The 26,123-nt window shown below is 50.8% G+C and overlaps 1 protein-coding gene across 8 annotated transcripts in view; it reads right to left on the reverse strand.

Moving 5' to 3' along the window:
- LOC123990453 (ensconsin-like) overlaps positions 1-26,123 on the reverse strand; it is an 86,068-nt gene that overhangs the window by 49,848 nt on the left and 10,097 nt on the right. For all 8 annotated transcript variants that reach the window (XR_006830643.1, XR_006830642.1, XM_046290991.1 and 5 more), the window contains exons 2-5: positions 6,926-7,039; positions 3,555-3,629; positions 2,458-2,621; positions 592-709 (exon numbers count right to left, since the gene is read on the reverse strand). Coding sequence is in view for 6 of the 8 variants with exons in the window: in XM_046290991.1 (XP_046146947.1) it covers positions 592-709; positions 2,458-2,621; positions 3,555-3,629; positions 6,926-7,039 (471 nt within the window). In the remaining 2 variants the exon portion in view is untranslated. The remainder of the gene's footprint in view (positions 1-591; positions 710-2,457; positions 2,622-3,554; positions 3,630-6,925; positions 7,040-26,123) is intronic.

Below are 26,123 nucleotides of genomic sequence, written 5' to 3' on the forward strand. Positions count from 1 at the left end.
CCAGGGTGTGGTGGGTGTTTACCCCCGGGTGTGGTGGGTGTTTACCCCCGGGTGTGGTGGGTGTTTACCCCCGGGTGTGGTGGGTGTTTATCCCCCCAGGGTGTGGTGGGTGTTTATCCCCCCAGTGTGTGGTGGATGTTTATCCCCCCAGGGTGTGGTGGATGTTTATCCCCCCAGGGTGTGGTGGATGTTTATCCCCCCAGGGTGTGGTGGATGTTTATCCCCCCAGGGTGTGGTGGGTGTTTACCCCCAGGGTGTGGTGGGTGTTTATGCCCCAGGGTGTGGTGGGTGTTTACCCCCCCAGGGTGTGGTGGGTGTTTACGTCACAGGGTGTGGTGGGTGTTTACTCCCCAGGGTGGGTGTTTATCCCCCAGGGTGTGGTGGGTGTTTACTCCCGGGTGTGGTGGGTGTTTACCTCCCCGGGTGTGGTGGGTGTTTACCCCCGGGTGTGGTGGGTGTTTATCCCCCCAGGGTGTGGTGGGTGTTTATCCCCCCAGGGTGTGGTGGGTGTTTACTCCCCCAGGGTGTGGTGGGTGTTTATCCCCCAGGGTGTGGTGGGTGTTTATCCCCCAGGGTGTGGTGGGTGTTTACCCCCGGGTGTGGTGGGTGTGTTTCCAGGCAGTGCTCCGCCCCAGGACCAGCGGTTGGGTGTGTGTTTGGCTCTCTGACTTCGCTCCATCGTCCGACGCATCACCGCCTCATGACGGGCCTACACAACAACAACAACAACCACCACGGCAGTTAACCAAGCAGAACATGTCAACAACGTCGACAGGAAATCTGTGTCACGTTCAGATTGTGTCCCTCTTTCTGAATGAGTTCTCATTGCTACAATCAACATTCAGCTATTCCAGTGATGTGTGTGTGTATGTGTGTATGTGTGTATGTGTGTATGTGTGTATGTGTGTATGTGTGTATGTGGTGTATGTGGTGTGTGTGGTGGTGTGGTGTGGTGTGGTGTGGTGTGTGTGTGTACGTGTACACTGTACGTACACACCATCATTAAGTTTGTTGACTAAACAACAGTGGTAGGGCCTGATCACTGACAACAACAAGACAGCCTATAGGGAGGAGGTCAGAGACCTGGCCGTGTGGTGCCAGGACAACAACCTCTCCCTCAACGTAACCAAGACTACGGAGATGATTGTGGACTACAGGAAAAGAGGACCGAGCCACGCCCCCATTCTCATCGACGGGACCGCAGTGGAGCAGGTTGAGAGTTTCAAGTTCCTTGCTGTCCACATCACCAACAAACTAACATGGTCCAAACACACCAAGACAGTCCTGAAGAGGTCACGACAAAACCTATTCCCCCTCAGGAGACTGAAAATACTTGGCATGGGTCCTCAGATCCTCATAAAGGTTATACAGGTCCTCAATATGTTCTACAGCTGCACCGTAGAGAACAAGGCACTTCAGAGGGCTAAGTTTCCTGCCATCCAGGACCTCTATATCAGGCGGTGTCAGAGGAATGCCTCAAGTCATAGGCGGCTGCACCGTCGAGAGCATCCACCCCCCTTTTTATGCCACTTTACTCCCTACCATTCAAAAGTTTGGGGTCACTTAGAAGTATTCTTGTTTTTGAAAGAAAAGCACATTTTGGTACCTTAAAATAACATCAAATTTATCAGTGTTAACTAACATTGTTAATGTTGTAAATGACTGTTGTAGCTGGAAATGGCTGATTTTTTATGGAATATCTACATAGGTGTACAGAGGCCCATTATCAGCAACCATCACTCCTGTGTTCCAATGGCACGTTGTGTTAGCTAATCCAAGTTTATAATTTTAAAAGGCTAATTGATCATTAGAAAACCCTGCTATTATGTTAGCACAGCTGAAAACTGTTGTCCTGATTAAAGAAGCAATAAAACTGGCCTTCTTTCGACTAGTTGAGTATCTGGAGCATCAGCATTTGTGAGTTCGATTACAGGCTCAAAATGGCCAGAAACAAAGACCTTTCTTCTGAAACTCGTCAGTCTATTCTTGTTCTGAGAAATGAAGGCTATTCCATGCGAGAAATTGCCAAGAAACTGAAGATCTCGTACAACGCTGTGAACTACTCCCTTCACAGACCAGCGCAAACTGGCGCTAACCAGAATAGAAAGAGGAGTAGGAGGGCCCGGTGCACAACTGAGCAAGAGGACAAGTACATTAGAGTGACTAGTTTGAGAAACAGACACCTCACAAGTCCTCCACTTGCAGCTTCATTAAATAGTACCCACAAAACACCAGTTTTCTAGGCAGAGTTGCAAAGAAAAAGCCACATCTCAGACTGGCCAATACACAGGCAGTGTCTGTGTTCTTTTGCCCATCTTAATATGATATTTTTATTGGCCAGTCTGAGTTTTTTTGCAACCAGAGTCGTCTCTTCACTGTTGAGACACCACAGTGTGTGTCCAGTGTATTCAGTGTGTGTAGAGTGAGTGTACAGTGTGTAGTGTGTGTGTCCCTCACCTTCTCTTCCTCCAGGTTCTGTCTTCTCTTCTCCTCCACAGCAGATCGTCTCCTGTCCTCCTTCCTCCTCTGTTCCTCCATCTTCCTCTTCCTCTCCTCCAGGTGTTTGTCATAGTAGTGTCTGGCCCTCTCCTCCCTCTCCTGCCACACAGCCTCCCTGGCAGCTGACACACAGTAAGGCTTGGTGTTGGGGGTCAGGTAGTAGACAAGAGTCTGATGTAGTAGTGTAGCTCCTCTCTCTCTCTACATGACTAAGGGAATGTGGTATGTTGTAGTGTAGCTCCTCTCTCTCTCTACATGACTAAGGGAATGTGGTATGTTGTAGTGTAGCTCCTCTCTCTCTCTACATGACTAAGGGAATGTGGTATGTTGTAGTGTAGCTCCTCTCTCTCTACATGACTAAGGGAATGTGGTATGTTGTAGTGTAGCTCCTCTCTCTCTCTACATGACTAAGGGAATGTGGTATGTTGTAGTGTAGCTCCTCTCTACATGACTAAGGGAATGTGGTATGTTGTAGTGTAGCTCCTCTCTCTCTACATGACTAAGGGAATGTGGTATGTTGTAGTGTAGCTCCTCTCTACATGACTAAGGGAATGTGGTATGTTGTAGTGTAGCTCCTCTCTACATGACTAAGGGAATGTGGTATGTTGTAGTGTAGCTCCTCTCTACATGACTAAGGGAATGTGGTATGTTGTAGTGTAGCTCCTTGCTCTCTCTCTACATGACTAAGGGAATGTGGTATGTTGTAGTGTAGCTCCTCTCTACATGACTAAGGGAATGTGGTATGTTGTAGTGAAGGTTCACTGCCCCCTGTTACCATGGTACCCAGGTTACATAAAGGGGGTCAGGGGTTGAGTGTGGGGGGCGACGACTGTGAACAGGATGTTTTGGCGTGCGTGTGTGCGCCTAGCAGAGAGGGATTGTCTTTGTGTTGTTCAGGACTAAAGCCTAGTCACATGACCCACAGCTGACGATTCAGACAGCTGCTCCAGGCCTCTGGGTGTGTTTATAGCCCCCCCCCTCCCCAACAGACGATCACACACAGTTTGCTCCAGCCCCCCCTCCCCCAACAGACACACAGTTTGTAGTATACACACCGGTCTGTTTCTCCTTCTCCTCTCGACGCTCCCGGGCCAGTCTCTGTCGCTCGTCGATCTTGAGGACCAACGGCTCTGTAACATAAACACAACGTTTAGAGATGCAACTAACACACACACAGAGAGAAAGAGGGATAAACACACAGAGAGATACACACAGGAAGAGGGATAAACACACAGAGATACACACAGGAAGAGGGATAAACACACAGAGAGATACACACAGGAAGAGGGATAAACACACAGAGAGATACACACAGGAAGAGGGATAAACACACAGAGAGATACACACAGACAGACAGACACACAGAGAGATACACACAGACAGACACACAGAGAGATACACACAGACAGACAGACACAGGAAGAGGGATAGACACACAGAGAGATACACACAGACAGACAGACACAGGAAGAGGGATAGACACACAGAGAGATACACACAGACAGACACACACAGGAAGAGGGATAGACACACAGAGAGATACACACAGACACACACAAAGAAAGAGGGATAGACACACAGAGAGAGACACACGGACACACACAGAGAAAGAGGGATAGACACACAGAGAGAGACACACGGACACACACAGAGAAAGAGGGAGACACACAGAGAGAGACACACGGACACACACAGAGAAAGAGGGATAGACACACACAGAGAAAGAGGGATAGACACACGGACACACACAGAGAAAGAGGGATAGACACACACAGAGAAAGAGGGATAGACACACACAGAGAAAGAGGGATAGACACACACAGAGAAAGAGGGATAGACACACACAGAGAAAGAGGGATAGACACACACAGAGAAAGAGGGATAGACACACACAGAGAAAGAGGGATAGACACACACAGAGAAAGAGGGATAGACACACACAGAGAAAGAGGGATAGACACACACAGAGAAAGAGGGATAGACACACACAGAGAAAGAGGGATAGACACACACAGAGAAAGAGGGATAGACACACACAGAGAAAGAGGGATAGACACACACAGAGAAAGAGGGATAGACACACGGACACACACAGAGAAAGAGGGATAGACACACACAGAGAAAGAGGGATAGACACACACAGAGAAAGAGGGATAGACACACAGGACACACAGACACAGACAGAAAGAGGGATAGACACACACAGACACAGAAACACAGAGGGGGATAGACACACACAGGACACACAGAGAAAGAGGGATAGACACACAGAGAGAGACACACAGACACAGACAGAGAAAGAGGGATAGACACACACACAGATAGACACACAGACACAGACACACACAGAGAAAGAGGGATAGACACACAGAGAAAGATACACACGGACACACAGAGAAAGAGGGATAGACACACAGAGGACACACACACAGAAGAGAAAGAGGGATAGACACACGGACACACAGAGAAAGAGGGATAGACACACAGAGACACACACAGAGAAAGAGGGATAGACACACAGAGAGAGGGATAGACACACAGAGAAAGAGGGATAGACACACAGAGAAAGAGGGATACACGGACACACACAGAGAAAGAGGGATAGACACACAGAGAAAGAGGGATAGACACACGGACACACACAGAGAAAGAGGGATAGACACACGGACACACACAGAGAAAGAGGGATAGACACACAGAGAAAGAGGGATAGACACACACAGAGAAAGAGGGATAGACACACAGAGAAAGAGGGATAGACACACACAGAGAAAGAGGGATAGACACACACAGAGAAAGAGGGATAGACACAGAGAGAGACACACGGACACACACAGAGAAAGAGGGATAGACACACACAGAGAAAGAGGGATAGACACACACAGAGAAAGAGGGATAGACACACACAGAGAAAGAGGGATAGACACACACAGAGAAAGAGGGATAGACACACACAGAGAAAGAGGGATGGACACACACAGAGAAAGAGGGATGGACACACACAGAGAAAGAGGGATGGACACACACAGAGAAAGAGGGATGGACACACACAGAGAAAGAGGGACGGACACACACAGAGAAAGAGGGACGGACACACACAGAGAAAGAGGGACGGACACACACAGAGAAAGAGGGATAGACACACGGACACACAGAGAAAGAGGGATAGACACACGGACACACACAGAGAAAGAGGGATAGACACACAGAGAAAGAGGGATAGACACACGGACACACAGAGAAAGAGGGATAGACACACGGACACAGACAGAGAAAGAGGGATAGACACACAGAGAAAGAGGGATAGACACACACAGAGAAAGAGGGATAGACACACACAGAGAAAGAGGGATAGACACAGAGAGAGACACACGAGAAAGAGGGATAGACACACACACACAGAGAAAGAGGGATAGACACACGGACACACACAGAGAAAGAGGGATAGACACACAGAGAAAGAGGGATAGACACACACAGAGAAAGAGGGATAGACACACACAGAGAAAGAGGGATAGACACAGAGAGAGACACACGGAGAAAGAGGGATAGACACACGGACACACAGAGAAAGAGGGATAGACACACGGACACACACAGAGAAAGAGGGATAGACACACAGAGAAAGAGGGATAGACACACAGAGAAAGAGGGATAGACACACACAGAGAAAGAGGGATAGACACACACAGAGAAAGAGGGATAGACACACACGGACACACACAGAGAAAGAGGGATAGACACACACAGAGAAAGAGGGATAGACACACACAGAGAAAGAGGGATGGACACACACAGAGAAAGAGGGACGGACACACACAGAGAAAGAGGGATAGACACACACAGAGAAAGAGGGATAGACACACACAGAGAAAGAGGGATAGACACACACGGACACACACAGAGAAAGAGGGACCGACACACACAGAGAAAGAGGGATGGACACACACAGAGAAAGAGGGACGGACACACACAGAGAAAGAGGGACGGACACACACAGAGAAAGAGGGACCGGACACACACAGAAAAGAGGGACGGACACACACAGAGAAAGAGGGACGGACACACACAGAGAAAGAGGGACGGACACACACAGAAAAGAGGGACGGACACACACAGAGAAAGAGGGAGGGAGGGAGGGAGGGAGGGAGGGAGGGAGGGAGGGAGGGAGGGAGGGAGGGAGGGAGGGAGGGAGGGAGGGAGGGAGGGAGGAGGGAGGGAGGGAGGGAGGGACAGGGAGGGAGGGACAGACAGACAGACAGACAGACAGACAGACAGACAGACAGACAGACAGACAGACAGACAGACAGACAGACAGACAGACAGACAGACAGACAGACAGACAGACAGACAGACAGACAGACAGACAGACAGACAATGAAGAGGTGATAAAAGGAGGATAGAAAAGGAGAAGGTTAAAGGTCACCTGGTTTGTTAGCAGCATTGTTGCTGGGAGTAGGTGATAATGTTACAGTCGGGGTGGAGGACTGGGTCTGACCCGACCATCTCCTCTCCTCTGCTTTGGTCTGAGAGTCAGAGACTGAGGACAGACAGACACACAGCGGTCAGCTGGGAAGAGTTGTATTGATCGGCTGACTGGTTGACTATCAGAGGGAAGTGTATTGATCGGCTAGTAGAGTGCTCCACGACTTCAACCACTGTCATGACTCTCCTGTGAGGATCCAACGGATCAGGTTACAGAGGATCAGCACTCCAGGGCTCGCTCTCTCCCGCAGAGAGGGAGAGGGGGTTTTATGAATGATGAAATATGGAAAATGTACGTATATTTTGTGATGTCATTAAAAAGTTGCTTGAAGACGTTATGAGGAAAAAAACTAGAGTTTTCATACGGTGTTTATCAGGTTGACTTTCCGTTGAATATTCAGTTCTTGCGGATCCAACGATGATGTGGCGTTCAGAATGAGACCGATGAGGTAACAATGAGGAGTGACTAATTGATGTAAAAGATCTGTGTATGTTTAGAGTTTAATTCAGGAGACGGCAACTCTTCCCGTGGTCCCCAAATTCCTAATAAGTTCATTGTTACATGATTAATACATTTAAACAATTAAAAAATGAATTTATATTAAATAATAATTTAACGTAGGTCATTATTTGATCAAATAAAAGTCATGACATTAACGTCACGACAACAGAGCAGCCACCCACCCACGCAGAGCAGCCACCCACCCACGCAGAGCAGCCACCCACCCACGCAGAGCAGCCACCCACCCACGCAGAGCAGCCACCCACCCACGCAGAGCAGCCACCCACCCACGCAGAGCAGCCAGCCACCCACGCAGAGCAGCCAGCCACCCACGCAGAGCAGCCAGCCACCCACGCAGAGCAGCCAGCCACCCACGCAGAGCAGCCACCCACGCAGAGCAGCCAGCCACGCAGAGCAGCCACCCACGCAGAGCAGCCACCCACCCACGCAGAGCAGCCACCCACCCAGAGCAGCCACCCACGCAGAGCAGCCACCCACGCAGAGCAGCCACCCACCCACGCAGAGCAGCCACCCACCCACGCAGAGCAGCCACCCACCCACGCAGAGCAGCCACCCACGCAGAGCAGCCACCCACACACGCAGAGCAGCCAGCCACCCACGCAGAGCAGCCACCCACCCACGCAGAGCAGCCACCCACCCACGCAGAGCAGCCACCCACGCAGAGCAGCCACCCACGCAGAGCAGCCAGCCACCCACGCAGAGCAGCCAGCCACCCACGCAGAGCAGCCACCCACCCACGCAGAGCAGCCACCCACCCACGCAGAGCAGCCACCCACCCACGCAGAGCAGCCACCCACCCACGCAGAGCAGCCACCCACCCACGCAGAGCAGCCACCCACCCAGAGCAGCCACCCACGCAGAGCAGCCACCCACCCACGCAGAGCAGCCAGCCACCCAAGCAGAGCAGCCACCCACGCAGAGCAGCCACCCACCCACGCAGAGCAGCCAGCCACCCACGCAGAGCAGCCACCCACGCAGAGCAGCCACCCACGCAGAGCAGCCAGACACCCACGCAGAGCAGCCACCCACCCACGCAGAGCAGCCAGCCACCCACGCAGAGCAGCCAGCCACCCACGCAGAGCAGCCAGCCACCCACGCAGAGCAGCCAGCCACCCACGCAGAGCAGCCACCCACCCACGCAGAGCAGCCACCCACCCACACAGAGCAGCCAGCCACCCACGCAGAGCAGCCAGCCACCCACGCAGAGCAGCCACCCACCCACACAGAGCAGCCACCCACGCAGAGCAGCCAGCCACCCACGCAGAGCAGCCAGCCACCCACGCAGAGCAGCCACCCACGCAGAGCAGCCACCCACGCAGAGCAGCCACCCACCCACGCAGAGCAGCCACCCACCCACGCAGAGCAGCCACCCACCCACGCAGAGCAGCCACCCACCCACGCAGAGCAGCCACCCACGCAGAGCAGCCACCCACCCACGCAGAGCAGCCACCCACCCACGCAGAGCAGCCACCCACGCAGAGCAGCCACCCACGCAGAGCAGCCACCCACCCACGCAGAGCAGCCAGCCACCCACGCAGAGCAGCCACCCACGCAGAGCAGCCACCCACCCACGCAGAGCAGCCAGCCACCCACGCAGAGCAGCCACCCACGCAGAGCAGCCAGCCACCCACGCAGAGCAGCCACCCACGCAGAGCAGCCAGCCACGCCGAGCAGCCACGCAGAGCAGCCACCCACCCACGCAGAGCAGCCAGCCACCCACGCAGAGCAGCCAGCCACCCACGCAGAGCAGCCACCCACCCACGCAGAGCAGCCACCCACCCACGCAGAGCAGCCACCCACCCACGCAGAGCAGCCACCCACCCACGCAGAGCAGCCAGCCACCCACGCAGAGCAGCCAGCCACCCACGCAGAGCAGCCAGCCACCCACGCAGAGCAGCCACCCACCCACGCAGAGCAGCCACCCACCCAGAGCAGCCACCCACGCAGAGCAGCCAGCCAGCCGCCCACGCAGAGCAGCCAGCCAGCCGCCCACGCAGAGCAGCCAGCCACCCACGCAGAGCAGCCAGCCGCCCACGCAGAGCAGCCAGCCGCCCCACGCAGAGCAGCCAGCCGCCCACGCAGAGCAGCCAGCCGCCCACGCAGAGCAGCCAGCCGCCCACGCAGAGCAGCCAGCCACCCACGCAGAGCAGCCAGCCGCCCACGCAGAGCAGCCAGCCCCCACGCAGAGCAGCCAGCCGCCCACGCAGAGCAGCCAGCCGCCCACGCAGAGCAGCCAGCCGCCCACGCAGAGCAGCCAGCCGCCCACGCAGAGCAGCCAGCCGCCCACGCAGAGCAGCCAGCCGCCCAGAGCAGCCAGCCACGCAGAGCAGCCACCCACCCAGAGCAGCCAGCCGCCCACCCAGAGCAGCCAGCCGCCCACGCAGAGCAGCCAGCCGCCCACGCAGAGCAGCCAGCCGCCCACGCAGAGCAGCCAGCCGCCCACGCAGAGCAGCCAGCCGCCCACGCAGAGCAGCCAGCCGCCCACGCAGAGCAGCCAGCCGCCCACGCAGAGCAGCCAGCCGCCCACGCAGAGCAGCCAGCCGCGCAGAGCAGCCAGCCGCCCAGAGCAGCCAGCCGCCCACGCAGAGCGGCCAGCCGCCCACGCAGAGCGGCCAGCCGCCCACGCAGAGCGGCCAGCCGCCCACGCAGAGCGGCCAGCCGCCCACGCAGAGCGGCCAGCCGCCCACGCAGAGCGGCCAGCCGCCCACGCAGAGCGGCCAGCCGCCCACGCAGAGCAGCCAGCCGCCCACGCAGAGCAGCCAGCCGCCCACGCAGAGCAGCCAGCCGCCCACGCAGAGCAGCCAGCCACCCAGAGCAGCCAGCCGCGCAGAGCAGCCAGCCGCCCAGAGCAGCCAGCCGCCCACGCAGAGCGGCCAGCCGCCCACGCAGAGCAGCCAGCCGCCCCACGCAGAGCGGCCAGCCACCCACGCAGAGCAGCCAGCCACCCACGCAGAGCAGCCAGCCGCCCACGCAGAGCGCCAGCCGCCCACGCAGAGCGGCCAGCCGCCCACGCAGAGCAGCCAGCCGCCCACGCAGAGCTGCCAGCCGCCCACGCAGCCAGCCACCCACGCAGAGCAGCCAGCCACCCACGCAGAGCAGCCACCCACCCACGCAGAGCAGCCACCCACCCACGCAGAGCAGCCAGCCACCCACGCAGAGCAGCCAGCCACCCAAGCAGAGCAGACAGCCACCCACGCAGAGCAGCCAGCCACCCACGCAGAGCAGCCAGCCACCCACGCAGAGCAGCCTACCAACAAGGTAAGAGCAGCCAGCCACCCACGCAGAGCAGCCAGCCACCCACGCAGAGCAGCCAGCCACCCACGCAGAGCAGCCACCCACCCACCCACGCAGAGCAGCCACCCACCCACGCAGAGCAGCCAGCCACCCACGCCAGCCACCCACGCAGAGCAGCCAGCCACCCACGCAGAGCAGCCAGCCACCCACGCAGAGCAGCCAGCCACCCACGCAGAGCAGCCTACCAACAAGGTAAGAGCAGCCAGCCACCCACGCAGAGCAGCCAGCCACCCACGCAGAGCAGCCAGCCACCCACGCAGAGCAGCCTGCCAACAAGGTAAGAGCAGCCAGCCACCCACACAGAGCAGCCAGCCAACAAGTTAAGAGCAGCCAGCCAACAAGTTAAGAGCAGCCAGCCGCCCACGCAGAGCAGCCAGCCGCCCACGCAGAGCAGCCAGCCGCCCACGCAGAGCAGCCAGCCGCCCACGCAGAGCAGCCAGCCGCCCACGCAGAGCAGCCAGCCGCCCACGCAGAGCAGCCAGCCGCCCACGCAGAGCAGCCAGCCGCCCACGCAGAGCAGCCAGCCGCCCACGCAGAGCAGCCAGCCGCCCACGCAGAGCAGCCAGCCAACCGCGCAGGCAGCCAGCCACCCACGCAGAGCAGGCAGCCAGCCAACCGCGCAGGCAGCCAGCCAACCGCGCAGGCAGCCAGCCAACCGCGCAGAGCAGGCAGCCAGCCAACCGCGCAGAGCAGGCAGCCAGCCAACCGCGCAGAGCAGGCAGCCAGCCAACCGCGCAGAGCAGGCAGCCAGCCAACCGCGCAGAGCAGGCAGCCAGCCAACCGCGCAGAGCAGGCAGCCAGCCAACCGCGCAGAGCAGGCAGCCACCCAACCGCGCAGAGCAGGCAGCCACCCACACAGAGCAGCCAGCCTCCCACACAGAGCAGCCAGCCACCCACACAGAGCAGCCAATCAATCTTCCCTGTGACCAGCCCTGTCTGGAACTGTGAGGAGTAACAGTCTAACACACACTACCGTTCAAAAGGTTGGGGTCACTTAGAAATGTCCTTGTTATTGAAAGAAAAGCTTATTTTTTTGTCCATTAAAATAACATCAAATTGATCAGAAATACAGTGTAGACATTGTTAATGTTGTAAATGACTGTTGTAGCTGGAAACGGCTGATGTCTAATGGAATATCTACATAGGCGTACAAAACCCATTATCAGCAACCATCACTCCTGTGTTCCAATGGCACGTTGTGTTAGCTAATCCAAGTTTATCATTTTAAAAGGCTAATTGATCATTAGAAAACACTTTTGCAATTATGCTAGCACAGCTGAAAACTGTTGTCCTGATTAAAGAAGCAAGAAAACTGGCCTTCTTTAGACTAGTTGAGTATCTGGAGCATCAGCATTTGTGGGTTCGTTTACAGCCTCAAAATGGCCAGAAACAAAGACCTTTCTTCTAAAACTCGTCAGTCTATTCTTGTTCTGAGAAACTGAGGCTAATTCATGTGAGAAATTGCCAAGAAACTGAAGATCTCATACAACGCTGTGTACTACTCCCTTCACAGGACAGCACAAACTGGCTCTAACTAGAATAGAAAGAGGAGTGGGAGGCTGGGGTGCACAACTGAGCAAGAGGACAAGTACATTAGAGTGTCTTGTTTGAGAAACAGACGCCTCACAAGTCCTCAACTGGAAGCTTCATTAAATTAGTACCCACAAAGCACTAGGCTCGACATCAACAGTGAAGAGGCGTCTCCGGGATGTTGGCCTTCTAGGCAGAGTTCCTCTGTCCAGTCTCAACGTCAACAGTGATGAGGCGACACCGGGATGCTGGCCTTCTAGGCAGAGTTCCTCTGTCCAGTCTCAACATCAACAGTGAAGAGGCGACATCGGGATGCTGGCCTTCTAGGCAGAGTTCCTCTGTCCAGTCTCAACATCAACAGTGAAGAGGCGACTCCGGGATGCTGGCCTTCTAGGCAGAGTTCCTCTGTCCAGTCTCAACATCAACAGTGAAGAGGAGACTCCGGGATGCTGGCCTTCTAGGCAGAGTTCCTCTGTCCAGTCTCAACATCAACAGTGAAGAGGAGACTCCGGGATGCTGGCCTTCTAGGCAGAGTTCCTCTGTCCAGTCTCAACATCAACAGTGAAGAGGCGACACCGGGATGCTGGCCTTCTAGGCAGAGTTCCTCTGTCCAGTGTCTGTATTATTTTACCATCTTAATTTTTATTGGCCAGTCTGAGATATGGCTTATTCATTGCAACTCTGCCTAGAAAACCAGCATCCCGGAGTCGCCTCTTCACTGTTGACGTTGAGACTGGTGTTTTGTAGGTACTATTTAATGAAGCTGCCAGTTAAAACCTCTCGATGCACCCATCCCGTTAGCTGGATCATTTTCATGAACACCCTCAATTGCAGAGCACCAAATTCAAATTTAATCACTAAAAATATTTAATTTTCATGAAATCACAAGTGCAATATACCAAAACACAGCTTAGCTTGTTGTTAATCCACCCATCAGATTTCAAAAAAGCTTTACAGCGAAAGCAAACCAAGTGTTTATGTTAGGACAGCTCTCTCAGCCTACAAAACATTTCAAACAGCTAGCATCAAAGTAGATTGGTCACGAAAGTCAGAAAGGCAATAAAATGAATCGCCTACCTTTGATGATCTTCAGATGTTTGCACTCACGAGACTCCCAGTTACACAATTAATGTTTGTTTTGTTCCATAAAGATTATTTCTTATATCCAAAAACCTCCATTTGGTTGGCGCATTTTGTTCAGTAATCCGCAGGCTCGTGCAGGTCACGACGGGCAGACGAAAATTCCAAATAGTATCCGTAAAGTTCGTAGAAATATGTCAAACGTTTTTTATAATCAATCCTCAGGTTATTTAAAAAAATAATAATTGATAATATTTCAACCGGACAGTAGCTTTTTCAATAGGAGAGAGAGAGAAAAGGTCTGCTCCAAGCTGCACGTGCAAAACTCTGGGGACACACAGCTATCAACTGACGCGATGTGATCATTCTCGCTAATTATTCAGAATAAAAGCCTAAAACTATGTCTAAAGACTGTTCACACCATGTGGAAGCCATAGGGAAAGGAATCTGGTTGATATCCCTTTAAATGGAGGGAAGGCATGCAATAGAACAGAGAGGTTTCAGGAAAACAGCACTTCCTGGTTGGATTTTCCTCAGGTTTTCACCTGCAGTATCAGTTCTGTTATACTCACAGACAATATTTTGACAGTTTTGGAAAATTTAGTGTTTCCGATCCTAATCTATCCTAATTATATTGCTTATTCTAGCTTCTGGGCCTGAGAAATAGGCAGTTTACTTTGGGAACGTTTTTTATCCAAACAAAATACTGCCCCCTAGCTTCAAGAGGTTAATGTGTTTGGAGCCCAGGAAGAGTAGCTGCTGCCTTTGCAGGAACTAAATGGGGTCCATAAGGAATACAAAAAGCCTGTGGGAATTTGTGTCATTTAAATACAACCAGAGAGAAAAGAGGCAAACTTTAAACTACTTGGTGAATTCTGATTATTATTATATTATTATTATGATGATGATTATTATTATATTATTATTATGATGATGATTATTATTATATTATTATTATGATGATGATTATTATATTATTATTATGATGATGATTATTATACTATTATTATGATGATGATTATTATATTATTATTATGATGATGATTATTATATTATTATTATGATGATGATTATTATTCTATTATTATTATGATTATTATTCTATTATTATGATTATTATTATTATATTATTATTATGATGATGATTATTATTATATTATTATTATTATTATATTATTATTATGATATATTATTATTATTATTATATTATTATTATTATGATGATTATTATATTATTATTATGATGATGATTATTATTATATTATTATGATGATTATTATTATATTATTATTATTATTATTATATTATTATTATGATGATGATTATTATATTATTATTATGATGATTTATTATTATATTATTATTATTATTATATTATTATTATATTATTATTATGATATGATTATTATTCTATTATTATGATGATGATTATTATATTATTATTATTATGATGATTATTATATTATTATTATGATGATGATTATTATATTATTATTATTCTATTATTATTCTATTATTATTATTCTATTATTATTATATTATTATTATTATACCATGAAGACATGGTGCAGATTAATAAGCCATCAGTCTACCCTCCTGTCTCTCACACTGCACTGCCTGCTCCTTCTCTTGACCTATGATGTCTTCAGTCTTCGGTCTGTTGTGAGTAGAATAGCCTTGCCTATTAATTTCAACAATGTCACTGTGATACAGATATATCAACTGATCAGTCTTGGTAGCCTACTATTTGCTGCTGAGTGGGTGGAAGTGTTTTTGTCTCCTAGGCTAAATATGGAAAGACAGTAGGTTACCGGTAGCCTGTATCGATTACCTTCTTAGACATAATGGGATGCGGCGCCTTGAAGGCGTTTCTATTTTAAACAAAACCTTCTTTGGAGATATGTTACTGTTACTGTAAATAAATAAAGGTTTAGTGTGTTAAATAAATAAAGGTTTATAAACCAGACATACTGTCTGTACTGTCTGATCACAGAGTTTATAACCCAGACATACTGTACTGTCTTTGATCATAGCAATGAACGCATGTCATCGTCACCAACCTGATGTTTTTAAAGAGACAGTTTATTTTTTATGTAATGCATCTCAATTGGAAAATAAATTAAATAGCGCTTTTACTCATGATCAGTCTGTCTTTCACATCCTCATGATCAGTCTTTATGTCTCACATCCCCATGATCAGTCTTTATGTCTCACATCCTCATGATCAGTCTTTATGTCTCACATCCCCATGATCAGTCTGTCTTTCACATCCTCATGATCAGTCTATGTCTCACATCCTCATGATCAGTCTTTGTCTCACATCCTCATGATCAGTCTTTATGTCTCACATCCTCATGATCAGTCTTTATGTCTCACATCCTCATGATCAGTCTTTATGTCTCACATCCTCATGATCAGTCTTTATGTCTCACATCCTCATGATCAGTCTTTATGTCTCACATCCTCATGATCAGTCTTTATGTCTCACATCCTCATGATCAATCTTTATGTCTCACATCCTCATGATCAGTCTTTATGTCTCACATCCTCATGATCAGTCTGTCTTTCACATCCTCATGATCAGTCTTTATGTCTCACATCCCCATGATCAGTCTTTATGTCTCACATCCTCGTGATCAGTCTGTCTTTCACATCCTCATGATCAGTCGGTCTTTCACATCCTCGTGATCAGTCTTTCTTTCACATCCTCGTGATCAGTCTGTCTTTCACATCCTCGTGATCAGTCTTTCACATCCTCATGATCAGTCTTTATGTCTCACATCCTCGTGATCAGTATGTCTTTCACATCCTCATGATCAGTCTTTATGTCTCACATCCCCATGATCAGTCTTTATGTCTCACATCCCCATGATCAGTCTTTATGTCTCACATCCTCGTGATCAGTCTGTCTTTCACATCCTCATGATCAGTCGGTCTTTCACATCCTCGTGATCAGTCGGTCTTTCACATCCTCGTGATCAGTCGGTCTTTCACATCCTCGTGATCAGTCTTTCACATCCTCATGATCAGTCTTTATGTCTCACATCCTCGTGATCAGTATGTCTTTCACATCCTCATGATCAGTCTTTATGTCTCACATCCCCATGATCAGTCTTTATGTCTCACATCCTCATGATCAGTCTTTATGTCTCACATCCTCATGATCAGTCTTTGTCTCACATCCTCATGATCAGTCTTTGTCTCACATCCTCATGATCAGTCTTTATGTCTCACATCCTCATGATCAGTCTTTGTCTCACATCCTCATGATCAGTCTTTATGTCTCACATCCTCATGATCAGTCTTTATGCCTCACATCCTCATGATCAGTCTTTATGCCTCACATCCTCATGATCAGTCTGTCTTTCACATCCTCATGATCAGTCTTTATGTCTCACATCCTCATGATCAGTCTTTATGTCTCACATCCTCATGATCAGTCTTTCACATCCTCATGATCAGTCTTTATGTCTCACATCCTCATGATCAGTATGTCTTTCACATCCTCATGATCAGTCTTTATGTCTCACATCCTCATGATCAGTCTTTGTCTCACATCCTCATGATCAGTCTTTATGTCTCACATCCTCATGATCAGTCTTTATGTCTCACATCCTCATGATCAGTCTTTGTCTCACATCCTCATGATCAGTCTTTATGCCTCACATCCTCATGATCAGTCTGTCTTTCACATCCTCATGATCAGTCTTTATGTCTCACATCCTCATGATCAGTCTTTATGTCTCACATCCTCATGATGAGTCTGTCTTTCCAGGAGACTTGCAGTACAAACTAATCTAAGCAAACCCCCACCACTTCAGGGAGAGGCTTATCCACTGGGGGTTGGAGCAATGTGGTCGGCTAATATACAGTAGAAGACAAATATATATTACTACATGTTGCTAAGTTTACTTTCCCTCGTAGGTCACTCTAAATTGGTAAAACCGATAAATAAATGGTTTTAAGGCTACAATGTGGAAGGAGGTGCAGAAAAGATTGCGCTGCAGAGAAGGATAGACCAAGCACCTTTGTTTGTACATAATATTTCTGCCATAATTTCCCATCAACAAAAATAGCTTCAGGAGATCAGTACAGTGAGTCAGCAGCAGTGGCTGTACTGTGGCTGTACTGCTCATCGTGGACCAGGAGCGTCATAATCCCGCTACGATCGCTGGCGAGCCATCAAACAGGTTAACATTCACAGGGCCAGACAGATTTCCAGGACGTGTAATCAGAGCATGACCTGACCAGCTGGCAACTGTCTACACTGACATTCACAGATGATGCAATCGCTATTACACTGCACAATGCCCTTTCCCACCTGGACAAAAGGAACACCTACGTGAGAATGCTGTTCATTGACTACATCTCAGCGTTCAACACCAGAGTGCCCTCAAAACTCATCACAACGCTAAGGACCCTGGGACTAAACACGTCCCTCTGCAACTGGATCCTGGACTTCCTGACAGGCCACGCTCAGGTGGCAAGGGTAGGTAACAACACACACACGCCACCCTGACCCTCAACATGGAGGTCCCTCAGGGGTGCGTGCTTTGTCCCCTCCTGTACTACATCACATAAGCCTGTGGGGCAACGCACACCTCCAACAGCATCATTAAGATTGCTAACGACCTGAGGGTGATTAGTCGGTCTCATTGTCAGTGAGCAGGTCATAGGGAGGTGGTTAGTGAGCTGGCAGTACGGTGCCAGGACAACCACTCCCGCAACTGAGACAAGACAAAGTGTGTGATCGTGGACTACAAGAAACATCACCATAACACAGTAGACCTCATATATAGCACCATAAGACAGTAGACCTCATATATAGCACCATAAGACAGTAGACCTCATATACAGAACCATAACACAGTAGACCTCATATATAGCACCATAACACAGTAGACCTCATATATAGAACCATAACACAGTAGACCTCATATATAGCACCATAACACAGTAGACCTCATATATAGCACCATAACACAGTAGACCTCATATATAGCACCATAACACAGTAGACCTCATATATAGAACCATAACACAGTAGACCTCATATATAGCACCATAACACAGTAGACCTCATATATAGAACCATAACACAGTAGACCTCATATACAGAACCATAAGACAGTAGACCTCATATATAGCACCATAAGACAGTAGACCTCATATATAGCACCATAACACAGTAGACCTCATATATAGCACCATAACACAGTAGACCTCATATATAGAACCATAAGACACTGGCGCGACGAACCGCCCTTGCTGTCTCTGCCTGGCCGGTTCCCCTCTTTCCACTGGGATTCTCTGCCTCGAACCCTATTACAGGGGCTGAGTCACTGGCTTACTGGTGCCCTCTCATGCCGTCCCTAGGAGGTGTGTGTCACCTGAGTGGGTTGAGTCATTGACGTGGTCTTTCTGTCCGGGTTGGCGCCCCTCTCATGCCGTGGCGGAGATCTTTGTGGGCTATACTCGGCCTTGTCTCAGGATGGTAGAAGATATCCCTCTAGTGGTGTGGGGGCTGTGCTTTGGCAAAGTGGGTGGGGTTATATCCTTCCTGTTTGGCCCTGTCCAGGGGTGTCCTCGGATGGAGCCACAGTGTCTCCTGACCCCTCCTGTCTCAGCCTCCAGTATTTATGCTGCAATAGTTTGCAGTCTGTTATATCTGGAGTATTTCTCCTGTCTTATGTGGTGTCCTGTGTGAATTTATGCTCCCTCTAATTCTCTCTCGGAGGACCTGAGCCCTAGGACCATGCCTCAGGACCACCTGTCCTGATGACCCCTGGCTGTCCCCAGTCCACCTGGTAATGCTGCTGCTCCAGCTTCAACTCTTCTGCCTGCGGCTATGGAACCCTGACCTGTTCACCGGACGTGCTACCTGTCCCAGACCTGCTGTTTTCAACTCTCTATAGACAGCAGGAGCGGTAGAGATACTCTTAATGATCGGCTATGAAAAGCCAACTGACATTTACTCCTGAGGTGCTGACTTGCTGCACCCTCTACAACTACTGTGATTATTATTATTTGACCCTGCTGGTCATTTATGAACATTTGAACATCTTGGCCATGTTCTGTTATAATCTCTACCCGGCACAGCCAGAAGAGGACTGGCCACCCCACATAGCCTGGTTCCTCTCTAGGTTTCTTCCTAGGTTTTGGCCTTTCTAGGGTGTTTTTCCTAGCCACCGTGCTTCCACACCTACATTGTTTGGGGTTTTAGGCTGGGTTTCTGTACAGCACTTTGAGATATCAGCTGATGTACGAAGGGCTATATAAATACATTTGATTTGATTTGATTTGAAAAGGAACCACCAGCTTTCATATGTTCTCATGTTCTGTACTTTCTTCCACACCTGCATTGTTTGCTGTTTGGGGTTTTAGGCTGGGTTTCTGTACAGCACTTTGAGATATCAGCTGATGTAAAAAGGGCTATATAAATACATTTGATTGGTTGATTGATTGATTGGCGACTCGCCCCTGCTGCGCTGGTGTCAGCACACACCTAGTCACATACACAGCAGTCACTCCCCAAGAACAAACAGGAACCACACACACAGCCACGCAACGTTCTAGTGCAATACTACATAGTCACCTCTACTACCACCACTAAACACAGTCCCAGTATCATCACTAGCCTGTTGATATGGAGAAGTTGTTGTGACAGACTGTTGTTGTGACAGACTGTTGTTGTGACAGACTGTTGTTGTGACAGACTGTTGTTGTGACAGACTGAATGAACAGGACTCTGGTGACTGATGGAATATATCCTACCTTCTCTCTCCACAGTACACCTTTCTCTGCCCCAGATACAGCCTGGCACACACCCCCTGGTGTCATCTCCTCTGCATTACACCACACACACCCCCTGGTGTCATCTCCTCTGCATTACACCACACACACCCCCTGGTGTCATCTCCTCTGCATTACACCACACACACCCCCTGGTGTCATCTCCTCAGCATCACACCACACACACCCCCTGGTGTCATCTCCTCAGCATCACACCACACACACCCCCTGGTGTCATCTCCTCAGCATTACACCAAACACACCCCCTGGTGTCATCTCCTCTGCATCACACCACACACACCCCCTGGTGTCATCTCCTCTGCATCACACCACACACACCCCCTGGTGTCATCTCCTCAGCATTACACCACACACACCCCCTGGTGTCATCTCCTCTGCATCACACCACACACACCCCCTGGTGTCATCTCCTCAGCATTACACCAGCCTCTCACACTCAGCCAGTTACTGGAGAACACATCTCCGGCTTGTCACAGGGGTTGTCACCTGCAGAGTCCTGACTAACATAAAACTGCGTAGATTGCAGTTACTGTCTCCCCCCAGGAGTTGTTGTTAGCCGGTAATAGCAGTCTTATGGCAATAACAACTAAAGCAGACAAATAAAAATCCCAAAGCAGACAAATAAAAATCCCATTGCAATATAATGCTTTAACTTCTTCACTGATGGAAACACCATTTGATGGAAATATATTTGACCGGTCGTGCTTTAGTCTCTAGGTTAATTTTCATTATTAAGTGGAATTCAAATCGGCGTATTTTTTTGATAATCTTTACACATCTTATTTATCACAGCGCCATCTATCAGACAGAATCAGTACTGCTGCACAGCGCCATCTATCAGACAGAATCAGTACTGCTGCACAGCATACAGGTACAGAGCCTGCATTCCTAAAGAGAAATTTTCATCTCTGTCAAACCGCCTTGTGGACAGTGTTGCGGTGCCCCACCGCCTAATGTGGACACTTGTGCCCCCGCCTTGTGGACACTGCTGCGGTGCCCCACCGCCTTGACACTGCTGCGGTGCCCCACCGCCTTGTGGACACTGCTGTGCCCCACCGCCTTGTGGACCCCACCGCCTTGTGGACACTGCTGCGGTGCCCCACCGCCTTGTGGACACTGCTGCGGTGCCCCACCGCCTTGTGGACACTGCTGCACTGCTGTGCCCCACCGCCTTGTGGACACTGCTGCGGTGCCCCACCGCCTTGTGGACACTGCTGCTGCTGCTGCCCCACCGCCTTGTGGACACTGCCTGTGGACACTGCTGCGGTGCCCACCGCCTTGTGGACACTGCTGCGGTGCCCACACTGCTGCGGTGCCCCACCGCCTTGTGGACACTGCTGTGGACACTGGTGCCCCACCGCCTTGTGGACACTGCTGCGGTGCTGCTGCGGTGCCCCACCGCCTTGTGGACACTGCTGGTGCCCCACCGCCTTGTGGACACTGCCTGCCCCACCGCCTTGTGGACACTGCTGCGGTGCCCCACCGCCTGTGGACACTGCTGCGGTGCCCCACCGCCTTGTGGACACTGCTGCGGTGCCCCACCGCCTTGTGGACACTGCTGTGCCCCACCGCCTTGTGGACACTGCTGCGGTGCCCCACCGCCTTGTGGACACTGCTGGACACTGCTGCGGTGCCCCACCGCCTTGTGGACACTGCTGCGGTGCCCCACCGCCTTGTGGACACTGCTGCGGTGCCCCACCGCCTTGTGGACCCCACCGCCCGCCTTGTGGACACTGCTGCGGTGCCCCACCGCCTTGTGGACACCGCCTTGTGCTGCTGCGGTGCCCCACCGCCTTGTGGACACTGCTGCGGTGCCCCACCGCCTTGTGGACACTGCACTGCGGTGCCCCACCGCCTTGTGGACACTGCTGCGGTGCCCCACCGCCTTGTGGACACTGCTGCGGTGCCCCACCGCCTTGTGGGACACTGCTGCGCTACCGCCTTGTGGACACTGCTGCCCCACCGCGTGGACACTGCCCTACCGCCTTGTGGACACTGCTGCGGTGCCCTACCGCCTTGTGGACACTGCTGTGCTTTATATTGTGAAGTGTTTATTTACATGTTATGCTAAACGGTTCTGATCCGTTGCATCAGACTCGTGTTTTTCATTTATTTTATGTAGCCTAGGCTTACTGGTTGTATGAATTTGGGATCTATCGTCCCACAACTGTCCCAGAGTCAGTTTGGAATAGGGTATTTCCTTCTCAACAAGCTGACCAATAGTAGAAAGGTTGGATCTATTCTATTGGGGATAGTACTGACATAGGCTAGTGATGATGCTGTTTATTAATTGAGTAAAAATGTTAAACTGTTGCATCCTGGAGTTGCATGTTTATGTTAAGATGAATTACCAGAATGTGGGGGTGGGCGCCCTAGCCCGGTCTCCGTCACCGGGCGCCCTAGCCCGGTCTCCGTCACCGGGCGCCCCTAGCCTGGTTGTATGGTCTCAGTCCCAGAGTCAGTTTGGAATAGGGTATTTCCTCAACAAGCTGACCAATAGTAGAAAGGTTGGATCTATTCAGGGGATAGTACTGACATAGGCTAGTGATGATGCTGTTTATTAATTGAGTAAAAATGTTAAACTGTTGCATCCTGGAGTTGCATGTTTATGTTAAGATGAATTACCAGAATGTGGGGGTGGGCCCGGTCTCAGTCGCCCTAGCCCGGTCTCCGGGCGCCCTAGCCCGGTCTCCGTCACCGGGCGCCCTAGCCCGGTCTCCGTCACCGGGCGCCCTAGCCCGGTCTCCGTCACCGGGCGCCCTAGCCCGGTCTCCGTCACCGGGCGCCCTAGCCCGGTCTCCGTCACCGGGCGCCCTAGCCCGGTCTCCGTCACCGGGCGCCCTAGCCGGGTTAAGCAGGGTAGCCTAGTGGTTAGAGCGTTGGACTAGTAACCGAAAGGTTGCAAGTTCGAATCCCCGAGCTGACAAGGTACAAATCTGTCGTTCTGCCCCTGAACAGGCAGTTAACCCACTGTTCCCAGGCCGTCATTGAAAATAAGAATTTGTTCTTAACTGACTTGCCTGGTTAAATAAAGGTAAAATAAAATAAATAAAAAGCACCCAATGCATATGGGTCTGGTGGTTTTTCAGTCATTTGTTGCCTGTCATATGTCCGAAACGCTGACACACCAGTCTTTATTTTCCTGTTACAGTGACCCCTGAACACCCCAGCCCTCCCCTCCTCTCCATCCCCTCCATCCACACAACATACCTCTTTTCCTCCTCTGTGCTCCTATTCCTTTCTGTCCTTCCTCTTCCTCGTTGATGGTAAAGAGGGCAGGGATGACAGACCGGCTGCCCCCCTTCCTCAGCTTTTCCTTGCGCACTGGTCCCCTTACACAGCCCCCTGGCATCCCTCTGTCCCAGCACCCAGTTTGGCCAACCCTGGGAGCGGGGCAGGAAACCACACCCCTCCGCCAGCTGCTGTGGGTGTGTAGATAAAGTCCCCCCACACCACCACAACTGAAGTCCTGCCAGGCTAAAGGCTAACAGACAATGCTAGCTAGCTGCAGGCTAACCTCCTCTGTCGGAAGCACATCTCAGCTCTTCTCCTCCGAGTGTGTCAGGTCGGTAGGGAGAGAGCGAGAGAGCGAGAGAGAGGCAGTCTGCAACTGTAGTGGCAGGCGATATGAGAGAGACAAACACCAAATTGAGACTCTGCACGCAGAATTCTGCAAAAAAATATCCTCCGTGTACAACGTAGAACACCAAATAATGCATGCAGAGCAGAATTAGGCCGATACCCACTAATTATCAAAATCCAGAAAAGAGACGTTAAATTCTATAACCACCTAAAAGTAAGCGATTCCCAAACCTTCCATAACAAAGCCATCACCTACAGAGAGATGAACCTGGAGAAGAGTCCCCTAAGCAAGCTGGTCCTGGGGCTCTGTTCACAAACACAAACACACCCCACAGAGCCGCAGGACAGCAGCACAATTAGACCCAACCAAATCATGTGAAAACAAAAAGAAAATTACTTGACACATTGGAAAGACAAAAAAACAGAGCAAACTAGAATGCTATTTGGCCCTACACAGAGAGTACACAGTGGCAGAATACCTGACCACTGTGACTGACCCTAAACAGAGAGTGGCAGAATACCTGACCACTGTGACTGACCCTAAACAGAGAGTGGCAGAATACCTGACCACTGTGACTGACCCTAAACAGAGAGTACACAGTGGCAGAATACCTGACCACTGTGACTGACCCTAAACAGAGAGTGGCAGAATACCTGACCACTGTGACTGACCCTAAACAGAGAGTGGCAGAATACCTGACCACTGTGACTGACCCTAAACAGAGAGTACACAGTGGCAGAATACCTGACCACTGTGACTGACCCTAAACAGAGAGGACACAGTGGCAGAATACCTGACCACTGTGACTGACCCTAAACAGAGAGGACATAGTGGCAGAATACCTGACCACTGTGACTGACCCAAACTTAAGGAAAGCTTTGACTATGTACAGACTCAGTGAGCATAGCCTTGCTATTGAGAAAGGCCGCAGTAGTAGGCAGACATGGCTCTCAAGAGAAGACAGGCTATGTGCTCACTGCCCACAAAATGAGGTGGAAACTGAGCTGCACTTCCTAACCTCCTGCCCAATGTATGACCATATTAGCGACACATATTTCCCTCAGATTACACAGATCCACAAAGAATATGAAAACAAATCCAATTTTGCTAAACTCTCATATCTACTGGGTGAAATTCCACAGTGTGCCATCACAGCAGCAAGATTTGTGACCTGTTGCCACAAGAAAAGGGCAACCAGTGAAGAACAAACACCATTGTAAATACAACCCATATTTATGCTTATTTATTTTCCCTTTTGTACTTCAACCATTTGTACATTGTTACAACACTGTATATAGACATAATGACATTTGTAATGTCTTTATTGTTTTGAAACTTCTGTATGTTTAATTTTTAATGTTCATTTTTATTGTATATTTCACTTTATATATTATCTACCTCACTTGCTTTAGCAATGTTAACACGTGTTTCCCATGCCAACAAATCCCTTGAATTGAGAGAGAGAGAGAGCGCGAGAGAGAGAGCGCGAGAGGGCGAGAGAGAGGGCGAGAGAGAGGGAGAGGGAGAGAGGGCGAGGGCGAGAGAGAGAGAGAGGAGGGCGAGAGAGAGAGAGGGGGCGAGAGAGAGAGGGCGAGAGAGAGAGGGCGAGGGCGAGGGCGAGAGAGAGAGAGGGCGAGGGCGAGAGAGAGAGAGGGCGAGGAGAGAGAGGGCGAGAGAGAGAGAGAGAGAGAGGGCGAGAGAGAGAGAGAGAGAGGCGAGAGAGAGAGAGAGAGAGAGAGAGAGGGAGAGAGAGAGGGGGAGAGAGAGAGAGAGGGCGAGAGAGAGAGAGGGGGCGAGAGAGAGAGAGAGGCGAGAGAGAGAGAGGGCGAGGGCGAGAGAGAGAGGGCGAGAGAGAGAGGGCGAGGGCGAGAGAGAGAGGGCGAGGGCGAGAGAGAGAGAGAGAGAGGGCGAGAGAGAGAGAGAGAGAGAGGGCGAGAGAGCGAGAGAGAGAGAGAGAGAGAGAGAGAGGGCGAGAGAGAGAGAGAGAGAGAGAGAGAGAGAGAGAGAGAGAGAGAGAGAGAGGGCGAGAGAGAGAGAGAGAGAGAGAGAGAGAGGGCGAGAGAGAGAGAGAGAGAGAGAGAGAGAGAGAGAGAGAGGGCGAGAGAGAGAGAGAGAGAGAGAGAGAGAGAGAGAGAGAGAGGGCGAGAGAGAGAGAGAGAGGGCGAGAGAGAGAGCGAGAGAGAGAGAGAAAGAGGGCGAGAAAGAGGGCGAGAGAGAGGGGGCGAGAGAGAGGGGGCGAGAGAGAGAGAGAGAGAGAGAGAGAGAGAGAGAGAGAGAGAGAGAGGGCGAGCGAGCGAGCGCGAGAGAGAGGGCGAG

This window comes from Oncorhynchus gorbuscha, linkage group LG12, assembly GCF_021184085.1.
Source record: "Oncorhynchus gorbuscha isolate QuinsamMale2020 ecotype Even-year linkage group LG12, OgorEven_v1.0, whole genome shotgun sequence".
Classification (NCBI taxonomy): Eukaryota; Metazoa; Chordata; class Actinopteri; order Salmoniformes; family Salmonidae; genus Oncorhynchus; species Oncorhynchus gorbuscha.